The sequence below is a fragment of the Stigmatopora nigra genome, chromosome 13, assembly GCF_051989575.1.
Source record: "Stigmatopora nigra isolate UIUO_SnigA chromosome 13, RoL_Snig_1.1, whole genome shotgun sequence".
Classification (NCBI taxonomy): domain Eukaryota; kingdom Metazoa; phylum Chordata; class Actinopteri; order Syngnathiformes; family Syngnathidae; genus Stigmatopora; species Stigmatopora nigra.
Genome location: NC_135520.1, coordinates 10,031,101 through 10,052,938, shown reverse-complemented (window position 1 = coordinate 10,052,938; position 21,838 = coordinate 10,031,101). Strand labels below are relative to the sequence as shown.

General features: G+C 36.7%; 2 protein-coding genes across 2 annotated transcripts; both read right to left on the bottom strand.

Annotated features, from left to right (window-relative positions):
- Positions 1-5,821: 5,821 nt before the first annotated feature.
- gnmt (glycine N-methyltransferase) lies at positions 5,822-14,915 on the bottom strand. The gene is made up of 6 exons (XM_077731566.1): positions 14,625-14,915; positions 10,286-10,413; positions 9,098-9,214; positions 8,774-8,916; positions 7,668-7,789; positions 5,822-7,525 (listed from the first exon to the last, which is right to left on the bottom strand). The coding sequence occupies exons 1-6, from the start codon at positions 14,831-14,833 to the stop codon at positions 7,354-7,356; spliced, it is 891 nt and encodes a 296-aa protein (XP_077587692.1). The 5' UTR covers positions 14,834-14,915; the 3' UTR covers positions 5,822-7,353.
- A 4,016-nt stretch (positions 14,916-18,931) lies between these two features.
- Positions 18,932-21,610, bottom strand: cd93 (CD93 molecule). Its single transcript, XM_077731909.1, has one exon. It carries the CDS (start codon positions 20,946-20,948, stop codon positions 19,272-19,274), a length of 1,677 nt encoding a protein of 558 aa, XP_077588035.1. The 5' UTR covers positions 20,949-21,610; the 3' UTR covers positions 18,932-19,271.
- Positions 21,611-21,838: the final 228 nt, after the last annotated feature.

Sequence of the window (21,838 nt, the reverse complement as noted above, 5' to 3'; positions counted from 1 at the left end):
TTGCATAATGGTCTTATTCAACGACCCTAAACAAGAGTGTTTGTTTATAATTCAGTTCAGAATGTCGCATTCTGAGGAGAAATACTGGCTTTAAACTCAACTTGATTACATAAACGCGCACACATGCTAAAAAAAAGTGTTTGTCCGGATTGTTAATGAAAGAAAACTCAGTGTTCACAGGAGTAATTTGAAAAAAAAAGTACAATAATTTGATTTATTTGTAAAGCAGGGCCACTTTATTTCGTGGCTCTGCCGATAACAAAGTGGGAAAAAGGCACTTCAAAATCATTTTTACAGATTTGTACAAATCTCTCCTTGCAATTTATCCCCTATTATTTTATTGCAAATGAGTTTATTTCGTAAAAAATAAGGTTACCAACATTTTTTTTAAAACTGGGATAGACTACAGCGCCCCGCTAACCCTTGTGAGGATAAATGGCTCGGACAAGGAAAAATGAATCAATTATTTCTTTGACCACTCTGATTTTTTCTTTCATTAATAGAGAGGCAATGAAATATTTGTGCACGTGTATAATTGTGTATGTTTTCTATGGTTTTGACCTGCAAAAGAAATTAGTGTGTTCTCATTTTTATTGAGACAACAATCATAAGCTTTGGCAATGAATAAACACAAATAAGAGTGCCTTAGAGTTTTTAAAGTTCATGCACAATATTTTGTGTATTTATTTAACTTTTCCTCAAAGACATATTTGTTAAATTTTGTGACTTTTTGTCAAGTGTGGGTAAAGTATTGACTAAATATACACTTAAAATATTTTTTTATATTTTGAATGCATGTTGTGGTTAACAAAAATACACAAACAAAAAACTTCTTGCAACTTACTTGCTAACAGCAGTATTTTGTATCCATTTCTTAAGAATGTTATAGTTGTGTTATTTAAACAGTAAGGGCATTTAGGGAAATTCTTTCATAAACAATGGTGTGTTCTGTCCTGGTTTTCCAAGGAACAGCTGTTTGAGCCTGCCTCAGATTTTCTGGTAATTTGTTAGAATTTTGGTCCAGTTTCTTTGTTATTGTGAGGACTCAGGCTATATTCTGGGTACCCGGATGTTTCGAAGACGGACGTTTGGTTGACGAACACTTGGTCCCCAGATGTTTCGTCAAACGGACGTTTGGCCGGCGGACAGTTCTCTCTCTCATGATTATATTTTTGAGAGTGAGCGAATCCGGTGACCAAACGTCCGGTCACGATATTCTGAATTGACTAGAGCATCCTGAATTACTTTTCTTAAATCAATGGCTGCTGGGAGGGTTGGCAGCGATTATTCAATCACTGCTATCACCCCAGTCAAACTAGATTGGACAACTGTTACCGTCAATGCAAGTGAAATGTGATCACTATGCGAGCCTTTACAAATGAAATGGACTTGATCTTCTATGACTTTCACTTGCATAGTTAAAACATGCCAATTCAGCATTCCAATAATCTAATCAGCTAAAAATGAATACAGTGATTGTTTCTCCATGTTATTTTAATACAATCAGTATTAACTAACTCACTGCCACTTTCAATGATAGACATTCCTGACAAACACCACTCACAATTATTTTAAACATGTAGCACCGTCAGTGAGTTAATAAACATCACAAAAGGATACACACCGCCTACAAGTGCATTAGTGGCATGATTTTCTGGTTTGTTTATATAAATCTGACTCAACTCAACTAACAAAATTCAAGTTTTTGGGTGTGTGTGTGTGTGTGTGTGTGTGTGTGCCTGCGTGTATATTTTAAGGAAGCTAAATAATAGAACAAACAGACTTTACTTTCCAAAACAATTCACGCTCCCAATTAGTTTGACAGGCACGGAAACATGTTTGCCACAACAAGCGTTACTTGCTACCTGCCTCTCATCGACTGTTCAAATAACACACTAATGACGATTTTGGCAAGTGTGACACTTACACATTGACAAGTGAAGTACCAGCCGTATCAGTGGGTTTTTCTTTCAAGCTAGGCATTTGACAAATCTCTTTTTGAAACAAAAAAACAAAAGAAGTGTATATGTACTGATAAATGTGAAAAAACAAGATACAAGCTCATGTGCTCTTGTATCTTTTCAGTAACGTTCTGTGATGTGTAAAATTAGTAAAAGCATAAGTAAAACAAAATGGGCTCCTTTTCATTCCTTGTGAAACAGTATTAAGCTCTCAGATATAGTCCTCACATGGCCATGTCATATAAAAATGAGATGTATATTCCATCCTCCCATGCAAATTACAAGTCCAAGAAATTCTGAAAGCTTATATCAGCCAGTTATTGTGACGATGCAAAAATACTCTTATCTTTTGGTGCAATGGGGGCTCAGTGACATTGGACAGTGAAATGTTCCTTTGATCTGGTTATAGTACTCGGCATGTGTGCCCTAATTACTGGATTATTGCTGAAACTGTGCGGGTTCTGGATGACATTAATACAGATTGCTTGAAAGCTGCTAAGCCATTGTGAAGCACACATTTTACACTCTGTGTGCATGTTGAGATAAAGTCACAGCTATGGTGTGAACATGTTGACAGCTGTGATGTAAGGTGAGGATGGTAGCTCATCTATTCATGACACTTATGCCGCAGGGTGTTTGTATCCTGCCTCTCAGTCGGACTCCATTTTTTGGTGCTCTGAACTCAAATCCCCGTCTCTTTGTCTCATGTGTCACTGCACTATTACACTATTATTAGACCTACAAACTAGACAGATCCAGTTCAATCTGTGCATTAAAAATGGAGACAAAACATTGCTCACTGCTGATTGACAACAATATTACAAAGATATTAAAGGGAAAGACAAAACCTTTCTGTACCTACTCAATCTGTTGCTGTCTGTCTCCTTCTGAGAGTCAGACAAAGCAGCCTCAATTGCTAGCTGCATTAAAGATCGTTTCTTCAATAGAGAACGATAATTTTTATATAAATTTGCATCTAATGGGAGGACAATTTCAGGTTGGTCCAATAGAGGCACACTGCATAATACGTACAGTAGGGGAGAATCTGGAATACTTGTATTTTATTGATTAAAACAGTGCTGGTATTGATCTCTTTCAGATTAAAATTCTGATTTAAATTAGAATTTAATTCATTTGATTTCTGTGGTTAATTGTCTGTGCAGTTCACATTAGCATTCCTATGCTGTCACATTTGTATTATTTTATTGGCTCAAATATATATATATATATATATATATATATATATATATATATATATATATATATATATATATATATATATATATATATATATATATATATATATATATATATATATATATATATATATATATATATATATATATATATATATATATATATATATATATATATATATATATATATATATATATATATATATATATATATATATATATATATATATATATATATATATATATATATATATATATTTTTTTTTTTTATTATTATTATTTTTTTGTACATTGGGGTGTGGGGGGGTTGTCTCAAATTTACTCAGTTCAGTGGATTTGAAGTGAGAGAGGGGAAGCATATGATACATGTTGCATTTGAATTTGTCTGAAGTTAATAGAAATTGAATTTGGCTACAGCCCACTAAGCCAGGCTGTTTAGCTTTGCGTTGCGCTTGGAATCCTGCTTGGATTAGTTTGTTAAGTACAAAATTAAACTTGGTTTAATTTTGAGTTCAAATTACTTACCTAACATTATTTCAGTTTACTTCAGCAATAACTTGAATTGGAAAAATTTATGTGTACCAAAAAATTCAGGTTGTGCTGATTTTCCTTTTACATTGTGAAGGCGGACATTTGAATAAATAGTTTTTGTAACTCAAATGTCTGCACTTCCTCATCGTTAAACAATTTGTCAAAACAATTGTGGTGTAAGATTATACCAAAGAAGATCACAAAGATACTAGTAAAACCATACAGTTAGTATTGTTACAAGCTAGGATTTTGCGTGTGAAAACCGCACGTGAATACCATAAAGGGTCTTGGCAATAAAACACCGTACCCACACAGACGTACATACACACATTGCCAACCAAGTAGGTGCTGAGCAAAGGAGAGCTGTCATTTGTCAACAAAGAACTTTGGCAGCTCACTGTTACCATGGAAACTGTCTGTTGCTGAGGACTGCTTTTGCATCACAAGGTCCTCAAGAGGCTCAGAAATTCCACTTTTGTCTCATCGCTGTGCCCTAAAAATTTAACCCTTTATTGCACAAATTATATATCTATATATATCTCTCCTCCCTTCATTTATATATATATATATATATATATATATATATATATATATATATATATATATATATATATATATATATATATATATATATATATATATATATATATATATATATATATATATATATATATATATATATATATATATATATATATATATATATATATATATATATATATATATATATATATATATATATATATATATATATATATATATATATATATATATATATATATATATATATATATATATATATATATATATATATATATATATATATATATATATATATATATATATATATATATATATATATATATATATATATACATACATACATACATACATATATACATATATACATACATACATACATACATACATATATACATATATACATACATACATACATACATACATACATACATATATACATATATACATACATACATACATACATACATACATACATACATACATACATACATACATACATACATACATACATACATATATATATATATATATATATATATATATATATATATATATATATATATATATATATATATATATATATATATATATATATATATATATATATATATATATATATATATATATATATATATATATATATATATATATATATATATATATATATATATATATATAATTTAGATATTTTATTTTACACATTTTAATGCTATCATATTTTGAAAATTTGTATTTTTTATTTGTAAATATTATTTATTTATTTACAATGGATCTAACACATTATAACAATGTGCCATTTGTAAAACTAATTTGTTGAATTGCACGTCCAAATCAGATATTGCCTCAGAAAAGAATACATTTTGTGCTATACTGCTCTCTGGTGTCAAAACTGTATTCTGCATTGTTTATTTTTCTATCTCAACGGATACTCACAGTATTTTATAATAAATACTATATCAGCGTTATCATCACTGCATTGCATTTCTCATGCATTTCTTCTTATTCCACGCCCTCAAGGCACATCATTAATTCATAATCCACAATTTAAAAAAATGTCTCGATATAAAATCTTTTAATTCACAACAGAATATGATCTGTCAGTAAAAATTGTCTGCTTCTGCCTTATAAATATCACGCATACAAGCCACAGCCACCATTCTTCATTTTTTTGTGTGTAATATGTGGAATTTAGGAATTTTCCCTTGTCTACGGACATCTCAGTTCAATGCCGAAAAAGTTAAAAAGCAGCATGTGACCTTCCGGTGGTTGGTTAATTCGTCAGCGCCTCAAAATTCAGTAAACTATTGACAGCGTTAGGTTAACGTTGACAGCAGTATACTTTGTTATTTCAGACTATGCGGTAAATGGAGTTTGGAATCACTAGTAAAACTCATATAGGTTGCACTTGAGTAGTAGTCGTAGGCCCAAGCCAAACTATTAAAAACCCCGATTTATAGTCCAGAAAAATACAGTAATTGTCTGTGCCACTATGTGACATTTTATTGTTCTCTTGATAACTCTTTTGCTCTCAAATGCTTTGGTGTCTATCTTGTTATAAGTAGCTTTCACAAGGCAAATAACATCCAAACACAAAATTAAACTGTTATTTATTGTATAATCAGCAATTTAAGACGTTTGTGAATTATTCTCTAGAAATGTTGGAACCAATTGCATTCCAGCGCAGTGATAAGCATTAGAGAAAAACATTTGGACTATAACACATTTATTACTTTGCTAGGCATGGGCCAACAGAAGCAAAATAATTTATTTTCTAACCACTACGGAATATGAAAATCAATTGAGGAAAAAAAGTGAAATGTAAATTCTTTGGTTTAAGATGATCGAGTGTTCAAACCTCTCAAAATGCAACTCTTTCGCTGCCACTGACGATGACAAACGACCAAGCGCCTGGTGGCTAACCATCATTTGCTTTGAATTAAAATTAATGTATCATGGGCCGATGCCCAATTCGATTTAACCAGGGATTTGGAAGCAAATGACCATTTGTTTATTCTCCTCTATCTCTCCCACTCAAAATATATTGGACCTCTATTGCTGTCAATAGCAACCGATGAGTTAATAAATGGAAATATTGCAAGGTACCCCAGTGTAACTGCTTGCAGGTTAGAACGACAATACGTCCGGTCGGTTCAAGGATTAGTGGCTTCTGTTTCATCACATCGAGAACTGCATACTCATTCATTTTCCAAATCGCTTATCCTCAACTAGAGTCGTGGGGGGTGTTGGAGATCTCAGCAAAATGTGGGCACCACAAGGAGAGGTACGGCCATTTATGCTCACACTCATACCTAGTGGTAAATTAGATTGTTCAAGTGAGGACGTTCCCCAGAACTCTCAGGCCTGACGTTCTAACCACTCGACCCACAGGCCACCAAAAATTATACTTCTAAGAATATTTATATTTTTAGAAATGAACCATAACACATTCATAAAAGATTAACGTGATACATCAAGTCAAAGTCATTATCAATTTGAATTTACTTAACTACACTTTGAGTGACCAGCAGCCTGGTTAGCGCGTTGGCCTCAAAGTTCTGGGGTCGTGGGTTGGATCCCAGGTCGGTCCTCACTGTGTGGAGTTTGCATGTTCTCCCTGAGCTTGCAAGGGTTTTCATCCACATCCGAAAAACATGCAAAGTATACTGAATGAACACTCTAAAGTGCCCCTAGGTATGTGTGTAAGTGTGCATGTTTGTCCTTTTCCTTGTGCCCTGTGATTGGCCTGCCACCAATTCAGAGTGACCCCTACCTGGTGCTTGAAGTCATATGGGATAGCCTCCAACACTCCTCACGACCCATGTGAGGATAAGCAGTAGTACAAAAAATGAATGAATGAATGCATTTGGGTGAGCAATGGCTACTCAGCAACTAGCAGTAATAGCCATCCAAGTTGACATTGATGGCGAAAGACAGATGAAAGAACATTCATTTGCTGCTACCACCGCACTGCTGAAAACAGCCATAGATTAGATGGCTATCATTGTCAACGGCAGTAAAAAGAGAATTTTTTTTTCAGATCACGTTGAAGCAAAATATGAGAATTTGTAAAAATCAATGCAGTTCAACTGCTAACATTGACATTTGTACATACGCACGTGACCCTATGCAGTTTTCTTGCAAACGTGGATGAAGTAGCACGGTGCTTGAGCTTGACCAGGAACGTATGGCATAAAATCTCCATAGACATTGTGCTCCACTTTTCCATGGAAGGCTTCTTGCAGTATCGACTTGAAGTTCTCCAGGCAATGAGGGTAGTAGGAGAGACGGAATTTACTGGGAACATACATCGAGCACACTTTAAAATGTGATCATTTCTCAACTAACATGTCAAAAAACAAGCAATGTAAAAATGTAAATCTTATATTATTTGGTGTTGTGGACATTTTAAATTAACAGTATCGTGACAACAATTTACCTGACTTCAGGCAAGCTCTGAGAAGTAAGCTGAGGAATTTCGATAGTGTAGTCCAGAGTGATCATGTGTGGCTTATTATTCACCCACAATACAGAAGTGGAAATGTCCTGAGTTAGATCGCTCTGAAACAGAAAAAGGTAAAACGAAGCCATGATGCATCAAGTATAAGTTAACTCAGTCTTGAAGTTATAGACTTCCCCAATCATTGTCTACTCAGGAGTTAATGAACAAAACAAAAAAAAGAATCATCTCCCACTGTTTGGCCATTCTGTTTATACACTTTCAGATATTTGAGTTGCTGTTTTAGTGTTGCTTGACACCATTTTAGACCTCTGAGGTTATTTTCTCTGATTTAATGCACTAATAGTTTCAGTGGTTTTTCCAGGAAGGCACATTACTACATTGAAGTTCTGTTGTAGTATCAGGTAGCAACCTATATAGATCTCCTGAAGATATTTGCGTTTGTATCAAAAATAAGATATTAAAAAGAATTAAATATGTGAGGAATAAAATCTAATTACGTCACCAAGATTAGGCCGATCTAGGCAGTTTTGACTATTTGGCACGATTGATGAACTCTTCAACCATCCATCCCAAAATACAAATATGATACCAATATTAATGCTTATGCTATCTTAAAAGATTTTAGCAGAAATTAAAGGTAGAAACCTACCTGGCAAAACCTGGAGCCTAATTTTAACTCATCCAAGATGGCTGCTGTTCTATTGCTTTTTGAGCACTTTAGACATAGATGAAAATAAATCTGTTTCTGATCGATAGAGCTTGATGAGACTAAGCTTACTGTAGTATTCAGCCAAAGACTCAATTAAAAAAAATTGAAAGAAAATGTGTTTCTGCAAGAATTTCCAATTCAAATAGATTGTAGGGCTAGTGCTGCCATTGGCAGTCAATGAGGTAAACAGCAAAACTACCTCCGGGCAAGATGCACCCTACCTTCAATTAGAATATTAGAAACAGCATTGAAGTTTAAATATTTCACTGTATTTTTATTTTTTTAAATGGTCCAAGTCAGTAGCTACATTATTTGGTGAGAGTTCTCACTATTTTCTTGTTACAAAATCAACCCAATCCATTCCCCTTCATACCTTGTAGTAAACATTTTTGCCTTGTGGCGCTCGCCCAGTCTCCAGGATATAGTCATAATTGCGGTGGTCAATGATGAGGATTCCACCTGGTTTGACCATGCTCGCGATGTTCCGAAGAGCCAATTTTTGGTCACTCTGGTCCCCTTACGAACAACACAATGGTTTATTTTATTGAGAAGTGACATGATATACAATACTATATTCAATTGTGATTGCAATGATGGAGGGTCATTTTTATTGTTTCTGCACTTACAATGAATGACATGTTTATGCAGACAATTAGAATGAAAGTAACTTTATGACCAATTATCCCATTTACGGTACCTTTAAAATCTGGTAAGTGGGCGAAGGAGTTGCCAAGGCAAATAACTGCGTCAAAGCCGCTTGATCCTGGTTTCTGGACGTCTTCTGGGAGTGTCAGCCAGTTGGCTTCTTCAATTACTGCCAAGCCCCCATTGTCCCAAAAAACGCATATTATTGGGGGAAGAAATACTAGACGTGAATGAAATGCACATTATAACACATGTATTTTCTATTTAAAGGTACAAACACTTGAATAACTCAAAATACAGTGGCTCATCTATTGTGCATGTATCAGTGCATCACACATATCTTTTAGTGAATGTTGACCAAAACGGTCACACTATTTTACTAAGCTTATCATACACACCATGTATACAATTTAAATGATCTTAACCATTTGTTTTAAAATGTACTAAATCAATAACATTCGCAAGTGATCGCTTTGAAAATGAATTTTCTCACCCTTTGTATAACACTAATGAAATATGGGAATTTTGGACATTTGAGTTCCATATAATGTTGAAATTATATCATTAATTGGCTTCTAATTACAACATGTTGTTGGCTGAGGCGCCTTTGTGTCGATAATACATTTTTCAACAAAAACATTTATTAATTTTCTGCACCCCTTGGGTCACGGGGGGTGTTGTCTATCCCAGACAACTATAGGCAATAGGTGCGGGAGAACCTGAATCAGGGGCCAGTCAATCACAGGGCAGAAGGAGATAAAAAAAACAACACTCACACACAATTTATAATGTTCAACCAGACTACCGTGCCTGTTTTTGGAATGTGTGTGTGTGTGTGGGGGGGGGGGGGGGGGTGTAGAGTACTTGGAGAAAACCCACGCAAGCATGCAAACTCCACCCAGAAAGTTCCAAATCCACCTACGATCGAACCCTCGACCTAGAACTGTGAGGCCAACACACTAACCATCCCTCCACCAGTCTGTCTATTCGTATAAATATATTTTTTCTTAATTCATCATTGCTACATATTAACTTGAATGCATAAAAAAAATGCTATAATGCCTGGTCAGACACTGGTTCTACTCATTGGCTGGACCTTGACGTGAAGAGATTAAAGCACAAAGACAGAAGTCATTTGCCCAAAAGATTTTTAAAAAAATTAAAATGGTGAGCCATACAAAAAAGAGTCCAAAACTTGTAATTCAACTTTCGTTTCCATAGGTAAACAAAAATATCATACCCCATTGGTCGAATGCTGCTTCTTTTCTTCTCTCCCATCTTGACTTCAGTGCATACTTGAGCATTTTGTCACTAGCATCCACACTCATCACCTTGAAGCCCTCCTCCACCAACATAATTGAATCCACTCTACAAAATAACAAAAAAAGATAAACAAGTACAGTTACAGTAAAAGTACTAATGAGCTACACGTGTTATATGCTGATTAATGTGTTCATTTAAATATTATATAGTGAGTTGGTTTCGTTGACTGAAATGTTTGTTTAATCCAACGGTGTATGAGAACAACTGAGACATTTTGAAACAGAGTTTGGAGGTTTCACAAGTTTATACCTGTCCGCTTACCTGTGAGTAAATCGATGTTATTACAGAGTTGAAGTCACATTGTTCTTGTGTGTGTGTGTGTGTGTGTGTGTGTGTGTGTGTGTGTGTGTGTGTGTGTGTGTGTGTGTGTGTGTGTGTGTGTGTGTGTGTGTGTGTGCATGCATTTGGTTGAGAACAAATTGACAAAAACATTATTTTGTGATTATTTATTTTATGTTTTACCCACTGCCCAATTCCCAACTTCAGTGTACTTTGGATTTGTATAATTTATTTTACTTAACGATACACAAAGCTATAATTGCATTTTAATTTAGTATGCTACTAAAACAATGAACTAGCAAAGTGTTCTTATATGAAAATAGCTCAATTTGATAATTAATTTGAAAAATAAAGCCTTGACAGTTTCTGTCTTTGCAAAGATCGTTTGCATTTTTTAATTAATTTAACAATGCTGATTTCTATTTGTAGTTTTCATGGTTTTACCCATGAGTTGGTTCCTTTAATCTGGGGCATTTTAAAATTGCATGAAAATGACCTCAAAGGCTCCTTTTGCCATCAATCTTGAACAAAACAAGCCAGATTGGGTAATATGCAATGGACAACGACCTGAAAAAGTAGTTCACCAACTGCAATGATTAACAGCAACTAAGTATGACAAAGGGAATGTTTTGTGGAAATCATTCCATCTGACAAACAGATTATATAATCCAATTCGTGTCGACACATGTTTCACTAGAAACAATATTGATCTGGGGAAATGTATCAATTTTTCACATGACGACGCCGGCTCTCATCCTGTCCTGACTCCGAAATGGTCAGCAGCCAATCACAGACACACATTATGGAAAGAAAATCAAACTTTCTAGGAACCTGTTAGACATAGTTATCAGATGTAGGAAGACTACCTGGAAAAAGGCCAAGAAAGAATTGAGAGAACATGACAACTTCACATAGGATGATCAATGTTTATCTATTAGAATTTCAACAATAAACAGAATAATTAATAACAAATGAGTATAGCAAGTTAGTATGATTGGTTGTCCACCAAATCAAGGGTGTGTCCCCTGGCTGGTGACCATAGTTGGCTGGGATAGACTACAGCACCCCCCTGTTACCCTGAAAATGAATGAATACATACAAATTATTTAACACTTATGAAAATATAAAATACTGCAATCCTACTGTTCTCTACACCGATTGGAACCTGTATTGTTTTTTTTCTTTTTTTTAGCCCTGAGCTATTGGAGAGATGCAGTTAAAGTTGTTAAAAAATAAAACTGAGTACGACAGACAGTAAGCTGCTTTTAGATTCTTGTGCGGGGTATATTAAATATGTTTTCAAATTCTCAACAGGCCAATAAAAAATGGCCAACATGCCATAGTTTGCACACTCTGATATACAAAGATTGAAATTAAAAGTGGTTCATCTTTTTGTGTAGGGGAGTGGTCAGTTATTTGTCACAGAAAACATATGGACTTTTTTAAGGGTGTTAAAAATAGAGCGGCCAGTTGTAACAACATTCCACATGCTTAAATCATGGCACATGGCTATGCTACGGACATGTCATTCGGACATTCTGCGTCAATGAAGATCTAACTGGGCTCAATTTAAATATCGAATAAATTACCACACTGTGATAAAAGCTATCTTACACAAACTTCCAGTTTAGCCAGTATGCTAAAAGCAAAAGATGTGCAGTGTTGACTTTTTCTCTTCATTACATGACAAAAGTAAGACAATTATGACTGTAGGACAGTTATAAAATACTAATATAAATTCCCAATATGAAGCTATTGTACATTCATACAATGTGTATGGCAGCCGTCCCATTTCAGGCGACCTATGATGAATAAAATGGGGGTAGTAGTGTTGCACCGATACAGTAGTAAAATGGCATCATCGGTATTGGTTAATATAAAGAAATAACAATAATAATAACAAGTTGGGCAGCATATAATTTTTGAGATCTAGTTTTCTCCCTACTCAAAATGATGATAAACATTTGTGTGGCATTGAATCATCCTTCTACTGTGAATTTAAATTAGTTTTTCACTAGTAGATGTCTAATTCATTTAAAGTGTAACGCTGACAGTGACTGGATGTTTAGTCATTTTCTGTCAACCTCTTACTTGAAAGTCAATGAACGTCTGGCATTGTCAATGGCAAGCAATGAATGAATATGAGATCTTTTCACATTAAAGAGAAATAAGAGAAATTAGTTAGTTATGAGTTAATGTTTAATGTCAGTGCATTGTGCATTGAAGGGAATGTCAGTCCTACCAATGTGGCAACCTTGGGGCCATTTTGGGAGAGGCAATGAATGATCTTTTCAGCTTCTGCTAGGAATTGAAATTAGTTCATCAGTAGTAGACGTCTAATCCATTTTATAAGGAGGATGATACATATTTATTCACTTCCAGACCTTCAACATCAAATGGATTGGAGGTCTGGGTTTGAGTTGGAGATTGATTTATGAAATAAAGGACAGTACATATTATTGAACATGCTTATATTCAAGTTTATGAAAATATATATGTACGATCTATATGTAAGATTGTATTCAAGGGCTAATTTCAATCTTTAGTCCCTTATGTAGTTTGAACATAAACAATGACACACTACGTGTGTGCGTGTGTCTCTCTGGTATGTCTAGCGCGTTTATTAGCAGCCAAATAAGTTAAGCAATGTCTGACCAACCCGTAACGGTGTTACTCCAATTACTGTACTGTAAAGTGAGTATGCAGTCATTTAGAATTAATTTAAAGATTTTTTTTAAAATAAACATTCCAAAGGATTCAAGACTTGATTATTTGTCATGAATGTCCCCCAAGGATTTTACCTGGCATCTGTGGTTGATCATTGGTTGTTTTGTTGTTGACTATGCACTAAATCATGTTACGCTCTTGTGCTTTTAGGACTCACCACAACCGTACCCATATTACAGATGCTACTATCTTACACTGAATGAATAAGCCTAGCTAGACTTGCACAAAAAAAGTTTGAATCCCAAAATGCATTCAATTCCATTGCCGTAGACTTATTTGCGTCAAGACTACATGGCAAAACTGCACTATGGACATGCTTAATGTGAGAACAACCTTGGATCACAGATAAACTATCACAAGGTAAACACACCCATGAACCAGTCAAAACTACTCACTGCACCTGTCAAAGGCACACTACATGGCATTCTTACAGATGTGGCAACGGAAAAGTGATTATGTGCCACTTTGTTCAGGCTACCAATTCCCATGGGGGGGGGACAGAAAAGAAAACAGACAGGTTGTTCAACTCAGCATTTTCATTATTCTCCAATGGCATGCGGATTTTTCTTCACTTGTCAATGACTTCAATGGCCCCAAAACATAGGGGAAAAAATCATGGCAGACAAAATGGCAGATGTTTAATCCATGTAGTCTCTCTAACCACAGAAAAGTATCTGAAAAAATATACAATACTACTAAAAAACACTGCTATTTCGTTCGCTCGTTGCCATCCAACAAAAAAATGCGTTGAACATCTATTGTTTTTGATCAATCAATCACTGCCAATCCTCCTAGTCAAAATTGATTAGCGGTCTATTACGACTGGCAGCCAAAGAGTTGGGAATTAGTTTAAAACACACTGAGTGATTTCTTTGATCACTGCAAACTCTTCCCAGTAAAAGTGGATTGGACGTCTATGGCTGTCAATGGCAGCCAATGAGTTAATTCATCAATATTTAAAAGCCCATTGACAAGTAGTAATGGGATCCTTTAATATCAGTGTTAAATATTATATTTTTATCATGTTCCTTTGTGGTAAATGCAAAACAATGGGCTAATATTTAAAGAAACTAGCTCATTTATCACATGTACACAAGTATATTTTGGCAGCAGTCATTTTCTTTAAGTTACATTAATAATAATAAAATGACATAAACCAAAAAGAAGGTAAATTAGTTTGCTGATGACAGATGTCGTCATCTTTGAAATAGATTGACGTGACAATGTTAGCATCTGTTCAATCCATTTACCCTGTTCCACAGGCTACATCCAGCACTGTTCGGACACCTTGTTTCTTCAGCAGTGACACCACCCAGCTCTTGTACTCCTGCGTCCTACTCTGTGTGTTTCCAATGTAATGCTGCCACACTTTCGCTGCTTTCCCATCCGCATATTGATCAGGAAGACCCTCAGCAGCCACGCCGAGGGAGCGGGTCCGGAATACGCTGTCTACCGACATGCTGAAGTTGTTACGCACTGTTAGAGATTTAAGTTAAACACAGACCAAGCGAGCTGTCAACGTGGACTCGAAATGCATATTGTTGTTATTATTTATATGAGGAATACGAGAGTGAACAAACTTTAATCCAATCACACTCTTGCGTGAGTAAACACCTACTTTTTGATTGGCCGAGGGCTATGCGTCACATCCGTATTTACTGTCAGTAATCCTAAATATATTTGAACCGTCATCGCAATTTGCAGGCAAACCTTATCGATACGTAGGGCACGTTATTTTTTTTATGGAAATGATGTATATATTTGTGTGGGCACTACACCTTTTTTTGGACTGTGATATTTATTATAGCTCAATAAATATCGTGTAAATAATTCTAGGTGATATATGGTCATTGTAAACCAACATGGGCGTCGTTCCTAGTCCACTGTTTTGCGTCTCTATATAATTGAGTTTTCATGGTCTCCCCCGGGCCTGTGTGGGTTTTCTCCGGGTACTCCGGTTTCCTCTCAGATTCGTAATTCATGCATGGTAGGCTGATTGGGCACTCTAAATTGCCCATGGGGATTGGCTCCAGCACCCCCCGCGACCCTAATGAGGATACAGCGGTTCAGAAAATGAGATGAGTGATGGATTTAGCCCGTAAGTGTGATTATGGTTTCTTGTGTCCCATTATTGGCTGGCCACCAATTCAGGGTGTTCCTGACATGATACCCATATTTAGCTGGGATAGGCTCCAATTAATTTTAGACACATAATTGGTTAAGTTGGTCCAGGAGCAAAAAGGAGACATTGTTAACAGGGTAAAGTGTTCACCTTTCCCACTGTCATGATGTTTTTTTTTTAATCTTTCACTGATTTCTGTTCCCTGATCTATGGACTTAAAATGTCAATTTTAGTGGTAGTAAAGTTGTTCATTTATTACAAGTGGGGGTTAGTGTTTACATACAACCTTATCTGTTATTGCTAACTGGATAAAAGCAGTTCTGGGTGATGTTCAAAGTTTCCTCTCCATTTTATTATGGGGAACACACATTTACAACCAGATCATCTATGTAATATACATTAAACCATTTACTTTGCTTTTGACTGCCGTGCCTAATAAATAAGAACAACTTTATAAAACAACAAGACCTTTTTGAAATAAACAATATTGATAAGGAAAGCAAATATAGTTGAAGAATAAGCAATGTATGCTCAAAACACAGTGATTGGTTGTAGTGATGTATTCAGAATAAAGGCAATAGTCACATATTTTTTTTCTAAAGTATACAGAATAATGCAGGTTGAACAAAATTCACATATTGTGAAAACTATTTAAAACAACAGTAGATGGTGCTCTATGACAGACACAGTTTTCTCTATGGGAGCCAAGGTAGGCCTCATAAATATTGTTTTCTATGTACTGTATATAAAACTTGCATGTTCAAAAAACGTTTAAAATCATACAAATAATCATTTTTTTACATTAAATAATAATAATTTAATTATTACCTTTTGATAGATGATAAATGGCAATGGTTCAAATACTCATGAGTAAAATTACCAATATATTATATGAGATGAGGCCTGATGACCAAGTGGTTACTGCCACGCCCTCAAAGTTCTGGGCCCAAGCATTCGTTCACAGGTCAGTCCTTACTGTGTGGAGTTTGCATATTCTTTGCGGGCTTGTTTGGGCTTTCTAAGAGGACCGTGGTTTCCTCCTACATCCCAAAACATGGCCTATGCAAGAGTGCGAATGTGTATGGTTGTCTGTCTTCTTGTTCCCTGTGATTGGCTGGCCATCAATTCAGGGTGTCCCCTGCATGATGCCCTTTGTTAGCTGGGATAGCTGGGATAGGATCCAGCACCCCCGTGACCCTTGTGGGGATAAGCAGGAATGAAAGAATGAATGGATGAATGAATAAAGCAAAACACTGGAAAAAATCTACTGAATTTCCTCTATTAATAATTTTGTTGCTGAGGTTTTTCTGACTGATTTTATTTATATTTTGATGCATTAAAAAGATGCTACAATCTGAAGCAAAAAATCAGTTCCAGAAAAATGTAGTCAAATTATTTTTCCCCCATAATTTTTATGTGTGAATGTGTATAAGTCAGTCTCTTAATGAAGTATGTTATTCACCACTAGGTAATTTCCACTGTAGCTCTTGACATTTGGTTAGAATTTTGTACTCTATGTTTTTGATGTTTAATCACATAAAAACGCCCAACACAAATTAACCCAATGACAACCAAAGCAGCTAAAATCCACAGCCAAATAAACGTGCCTGCAGATGAAGCAGAGCCTTTCGTAGTTCCATTTTCAGGCTTAGCATAACTTCTCACGACGGGAGTGGTAATGACAACATCATCAACCACTTTGACACACATTCCCTTCTGTCTTAGTACATAACCATCATTACAAGAACAGACAAAACTTCCAAATGTGTTTTTACACTCCTGGTCACATTCATAATTCAAGCATTCATCAATGTCTTCGCAGAATTCGTCATTGATGATATAACCTTCAGGGCAAAAGCAAGCACTGTCAGTATTTTTCTCACAAATAGCGGGACATCTCTCTTGCGCACAGTGGATTTCACACCTCTTAGGATCTGTTTGGTCCGGTGCGAACCCTTGAAAACAAGAGCATTTAAAGCCATCTTTCACAGGAGTACATTGGTGCTCACAAGGAGCACCTGAGCAGCCTTTTGAACTCCGAAAAAATGTTTCCTCAGATAGCCTTTCTGCATTGCATGCATCCATGCGGGAGGTCCTACATAGGAATCCATCAATTTTATCAGAGCATGACCACTCTATTAGCTTTTGCTCATTTGAAAGTGAGACACAGCTAGGAGAACAGGTTCGAACATTATTTTTCCAGGTGATATCAAAAGGAACAAAGTTACCGTGCCCTTCACCGGAGGTCCATTCATAGCCCCGCATGTGAAGCGACAGGTTGCTGCAGGCATTGGCTGGCAGTTGAAGTCCAAGCCAGAAGTTTCCAGTTATTTCTTGTCTCACAATATCAAACAATCTCTTATCTTCTGCTGAGTGAAGAGTTAATAATGTTCCTTTCCTGGCTTGACATTGTTCTTTGGCAGTTGTAAAATCCACCTCGTCTCGGTTGACAAACAAACAGTTGCTACCAATGCAGAAAGGGCTGCATGCGCCAGCATGTCCAACAGAAATACATGTATTGAGAGAGGACATCAAAATAGACCATGTCAAAAGAACCTGGAGATTTAAACACGCCATGTTGCCGTATTGTAGTTCATCTTCAAATGTTGGCTGGTTGGCGGAAAAACTCGGAGCCCTGCAGGCGACTGCGGAAGGAAACTTAAGGCAGGAAGGAAACCTGATAAAGACTTAACTGTGGTGTTTTTCCAATGTGAAGGGCTGATGACACAGAAAACATTCATTTTTTTGTCTCAAGAGTTGTAAATGTCAGGGCGAGGTTCTTTGGCTATATTTCATGTGACCTGTGATTGTCTAGCAACCAGTTCAGGATGTAACCCCGATTTGGGATAGGTTTCTTTCTTTTTTTTTAGCAAAGGGACTTATTGTCAAAATCAAAGTTGGTTCTGAATGTTTTATTATAAATCTTTGATAACATCTACATTTTTTACACACAGGGGTGAACTCTTTGTAGCAATACCACTTTTGGCCCCATTTCTAGATACTCACTTGAATTTAAATTAATTCTCTGATTGATTGGTCAAACACTGCTTATTTCATTGGCTGCCATTGACACCATTTGATGTCACAACAACAAATGTACCTTTTTAACTCATTGACAGCCAATTCATTTAAAATGTCAGGGTTGGCAATGAATATTCATGCATCGCCACCTTATAGTTTTAATAGATATGAGGGCTACTGTGCTAATGATACCTTGATCTGGTTTGCTATATCATTTGTTTGAGCACCATAAAATCAAAATTGAGAGAAACTTAAAACATTGATTAACATAAATGTTCAGTTGTTTTTGTTAAAACAAATGGTTTACACTTGAAATATTGTATCAAATTGACTAAATACCCACCAATCAGATCGAATTTGTGGCAGCCTTTGTAATATTTACACATTTTCTATCATTTTCCAAGGAATCGATCGTTTCGTCATGAAATTTTTATTTACAACACCAGTGCTAATCAGTCAGCTTCCATGCCACCACACATACATTAACTAAATCCACTTAATTTATGTAGATAATTCAGACATTGGCCACCTGATGGGGTAGTGGTTCTTCCGCCAGCCCTTGGTGGGGGCAGTGGTTCAATTGCCCAATTGTGAGGATCCCTTTAATTGTGCCATGCGATTGGCTGTGAACACCTTCAGAATGTACCCCACTTGCTGACTGTGGTTGTCTGGGATAGGCTCCAGCACCCCCTGCTACCCTTGTCTGAATAAGCGGTGCAGAAGATTATTGAATAAATTAAGACAATACATCAGGTCATAGGTCATCAGTCAAGATGGATTCATAGAGTTTTTCTAGGCGTGGGTCAAAACCGGAAGAAACCCAACAATAGCTGTCTGTTGCGCTTTTCTTTGCTTCTTTTTTCAAACGATGACATCGCACAATGCCAATTGTTAAAGTCACGGTGATTAAAAGAAACAAAGGAATCACTGAGCCAAGGACACAGATGAGGACTTGGGAGTTGACCACTTTGGTGCTCGCAAACAGAGATGCGTTAGTACTCGGAGAAGTGGGCGCCATATGTGGGAGAGGCGTATCTGTAAGTGTGGTGGCTCTCTGAGATGTAACTGTTGTCATGGATACAATCTCAAGTATGTTTACACTTGCTTCCTGTCCCACTGATCTGTTTATTGTCGTCACATCTGGAGTACAGTTCTTTCCAGTGGCATGCAAATGAAAACCACCCGGGCATATGCAGATGAAACTTCCTTCCGTATTGACACATTTTAAGTGGCATTGCCCAGTTTCACATTCGTTAATGTCCACACATGAGAAGCCATCTTCTGATAAAGTAAAGCCATCTTCACAGAAGCAAGAGAACGAACCGACGGTGTTCAAGCAACCGTGTGAACATTTGGAATGCTTACATTCATCCAGGTCACGACAGTTCCCGGCCACCATTTTGTAGCCGTCTTCACACATACACATGTAACTGCCTGGTGTGTTAATACACACGTGTTTGCCACATGGATGCGATTGTTCACACTCATCAATGTCAGAACAGTTGTGCTGGTTTGCTTCCAGTTCAAACCCTGCGGGACACTTGCAGATGTGTCCAGACTCTGCTACGATGCACTTGTACTCACAGGTCTCCATCCCGCACACATCCTCTGGCTTACAGGAAAGTCCATTGTCCTGAAGGGTGAAACCCTGGTTACAGGTGCATTTCACCTGATCCGAGTCCTGATGGCAGATATGTTCGCATCCGCCATTGATGTGAGCACATTCCCGATGTCCAGTTTGGCAAAACGGACCTGGAACAGTCCATTGATATTTCTCATCATTCCAGACGCACACCGAAAAGTGCGAATGCCGGTCATCGCATGTGATTTTAGCATACGTTCCAATTGGCAAGGATTTCATCTCGCTTTGTAGTGGCTCAGCAGAGAAAGGAGCCGTGTACGATATCTGTCCGGAGCCTGACAGATGCAGAGCATTGCACATTCCTTTAAAATAAAACTTGCACACAGAAAATGAAGGTCCTTTGCAAGCTCCAGCCGTCCATTTGGGTTGATCGTCATCAAGAGAATTGTAACTAACCCGTACACATCGCTCAGTGCATGTGTCCACAGGCTCTTTATTCCAATTGGAGTAGTGGGAATCTTCCTTCCCAGACACCCACTTGAAGCCTCTCAGGGGCTTGTGAGCTAAAACGCAGTCCCCTCTGTATAGTTTTAATCCAATCCAAAATTGTTGACTCCTGTCCTTCCTGACCAACTTGAGGAGGGAGTGCAGTTTGGCTTCTTCTTCTTTGTCTCTTACTGTCATCAAGTAACCTCCATTGTCAAAGCAGCTTTGATTAGCCTTATAAAAGCTCACCTTCTCCATATGTACAGTGAAACAGGCATTAGACGTGCACATTGTTTCATGTTCGATGCCGTTACATCCATCAAAATTGGAGAGCAGAAGGAGTAGTAAAGAGATCAGCAGCATAGTTTTGCTTAACGACAATTTCACTGAAACCCCTCAAGAGTTTTCTCATGAAGTGTAGAAAACATAAGGTTGTCTCTTTGTAGCAAAGCCGTTCGCCTCCGTAAGCAACGTTCATGTATCCTGTTTGGGACCATGAAAGACGGAAACAATGTTTAGCAGCAGTTAAGAGCGCCTTCTTTTTCCACTGCTGAGCACTTCCGGTTTGAGTTGGAAAACAATGGCATAATCCTTTGTGTTTTGACTGGTTCTCCAGATGTCTCCGGCCCCTGCAGACTTGAAGTTTTTATGTTGACTCCCTTAATTGTACTGAGTTACAATGCGTGAACACACAGGGGTCATGTGACCATTTGCATTGATCCAATTTAGGTTTTTAAAATCAATTTAAAAATGATAATAATAATGGGACATAGGCTTTGTCATCATCACTGGCTCGACAAAAAGCCTAATTGTCATCAGAACCAGATACGTATGACGAAATTGGTAAATTTGTGACATTCGTGCCCGTATAGGCCGATGTCTATACTGTTCTGCACTTTTCCTGCAAAAATATACTTTTTTAAAAATTCTAAATTATTCCATACCCACTTCAATGTAAAGTAAATGCTACCATACCTAACTCATTGTCTGCCATCAACGGTACTAGCATCAGTCAATCGCAGAACACAAAGAGCCTAACAACCATGCATTTGGTCACACATTGGAACACATTTTGAGATGTCAGCCTAACATGCATGTTTTAACCATGTGCAGGGACAACAGAGTAGTCAGAAAATCCACGCAGGCAAGAAAAACGACAAATACACACATTTCAGACAGGAAAGTTAGAAACCAACAGGGAGTGTGTGTGTGTGGGTTGGTGTGTGTGTGGGTGTCTGTTTGTGTGTATGTGT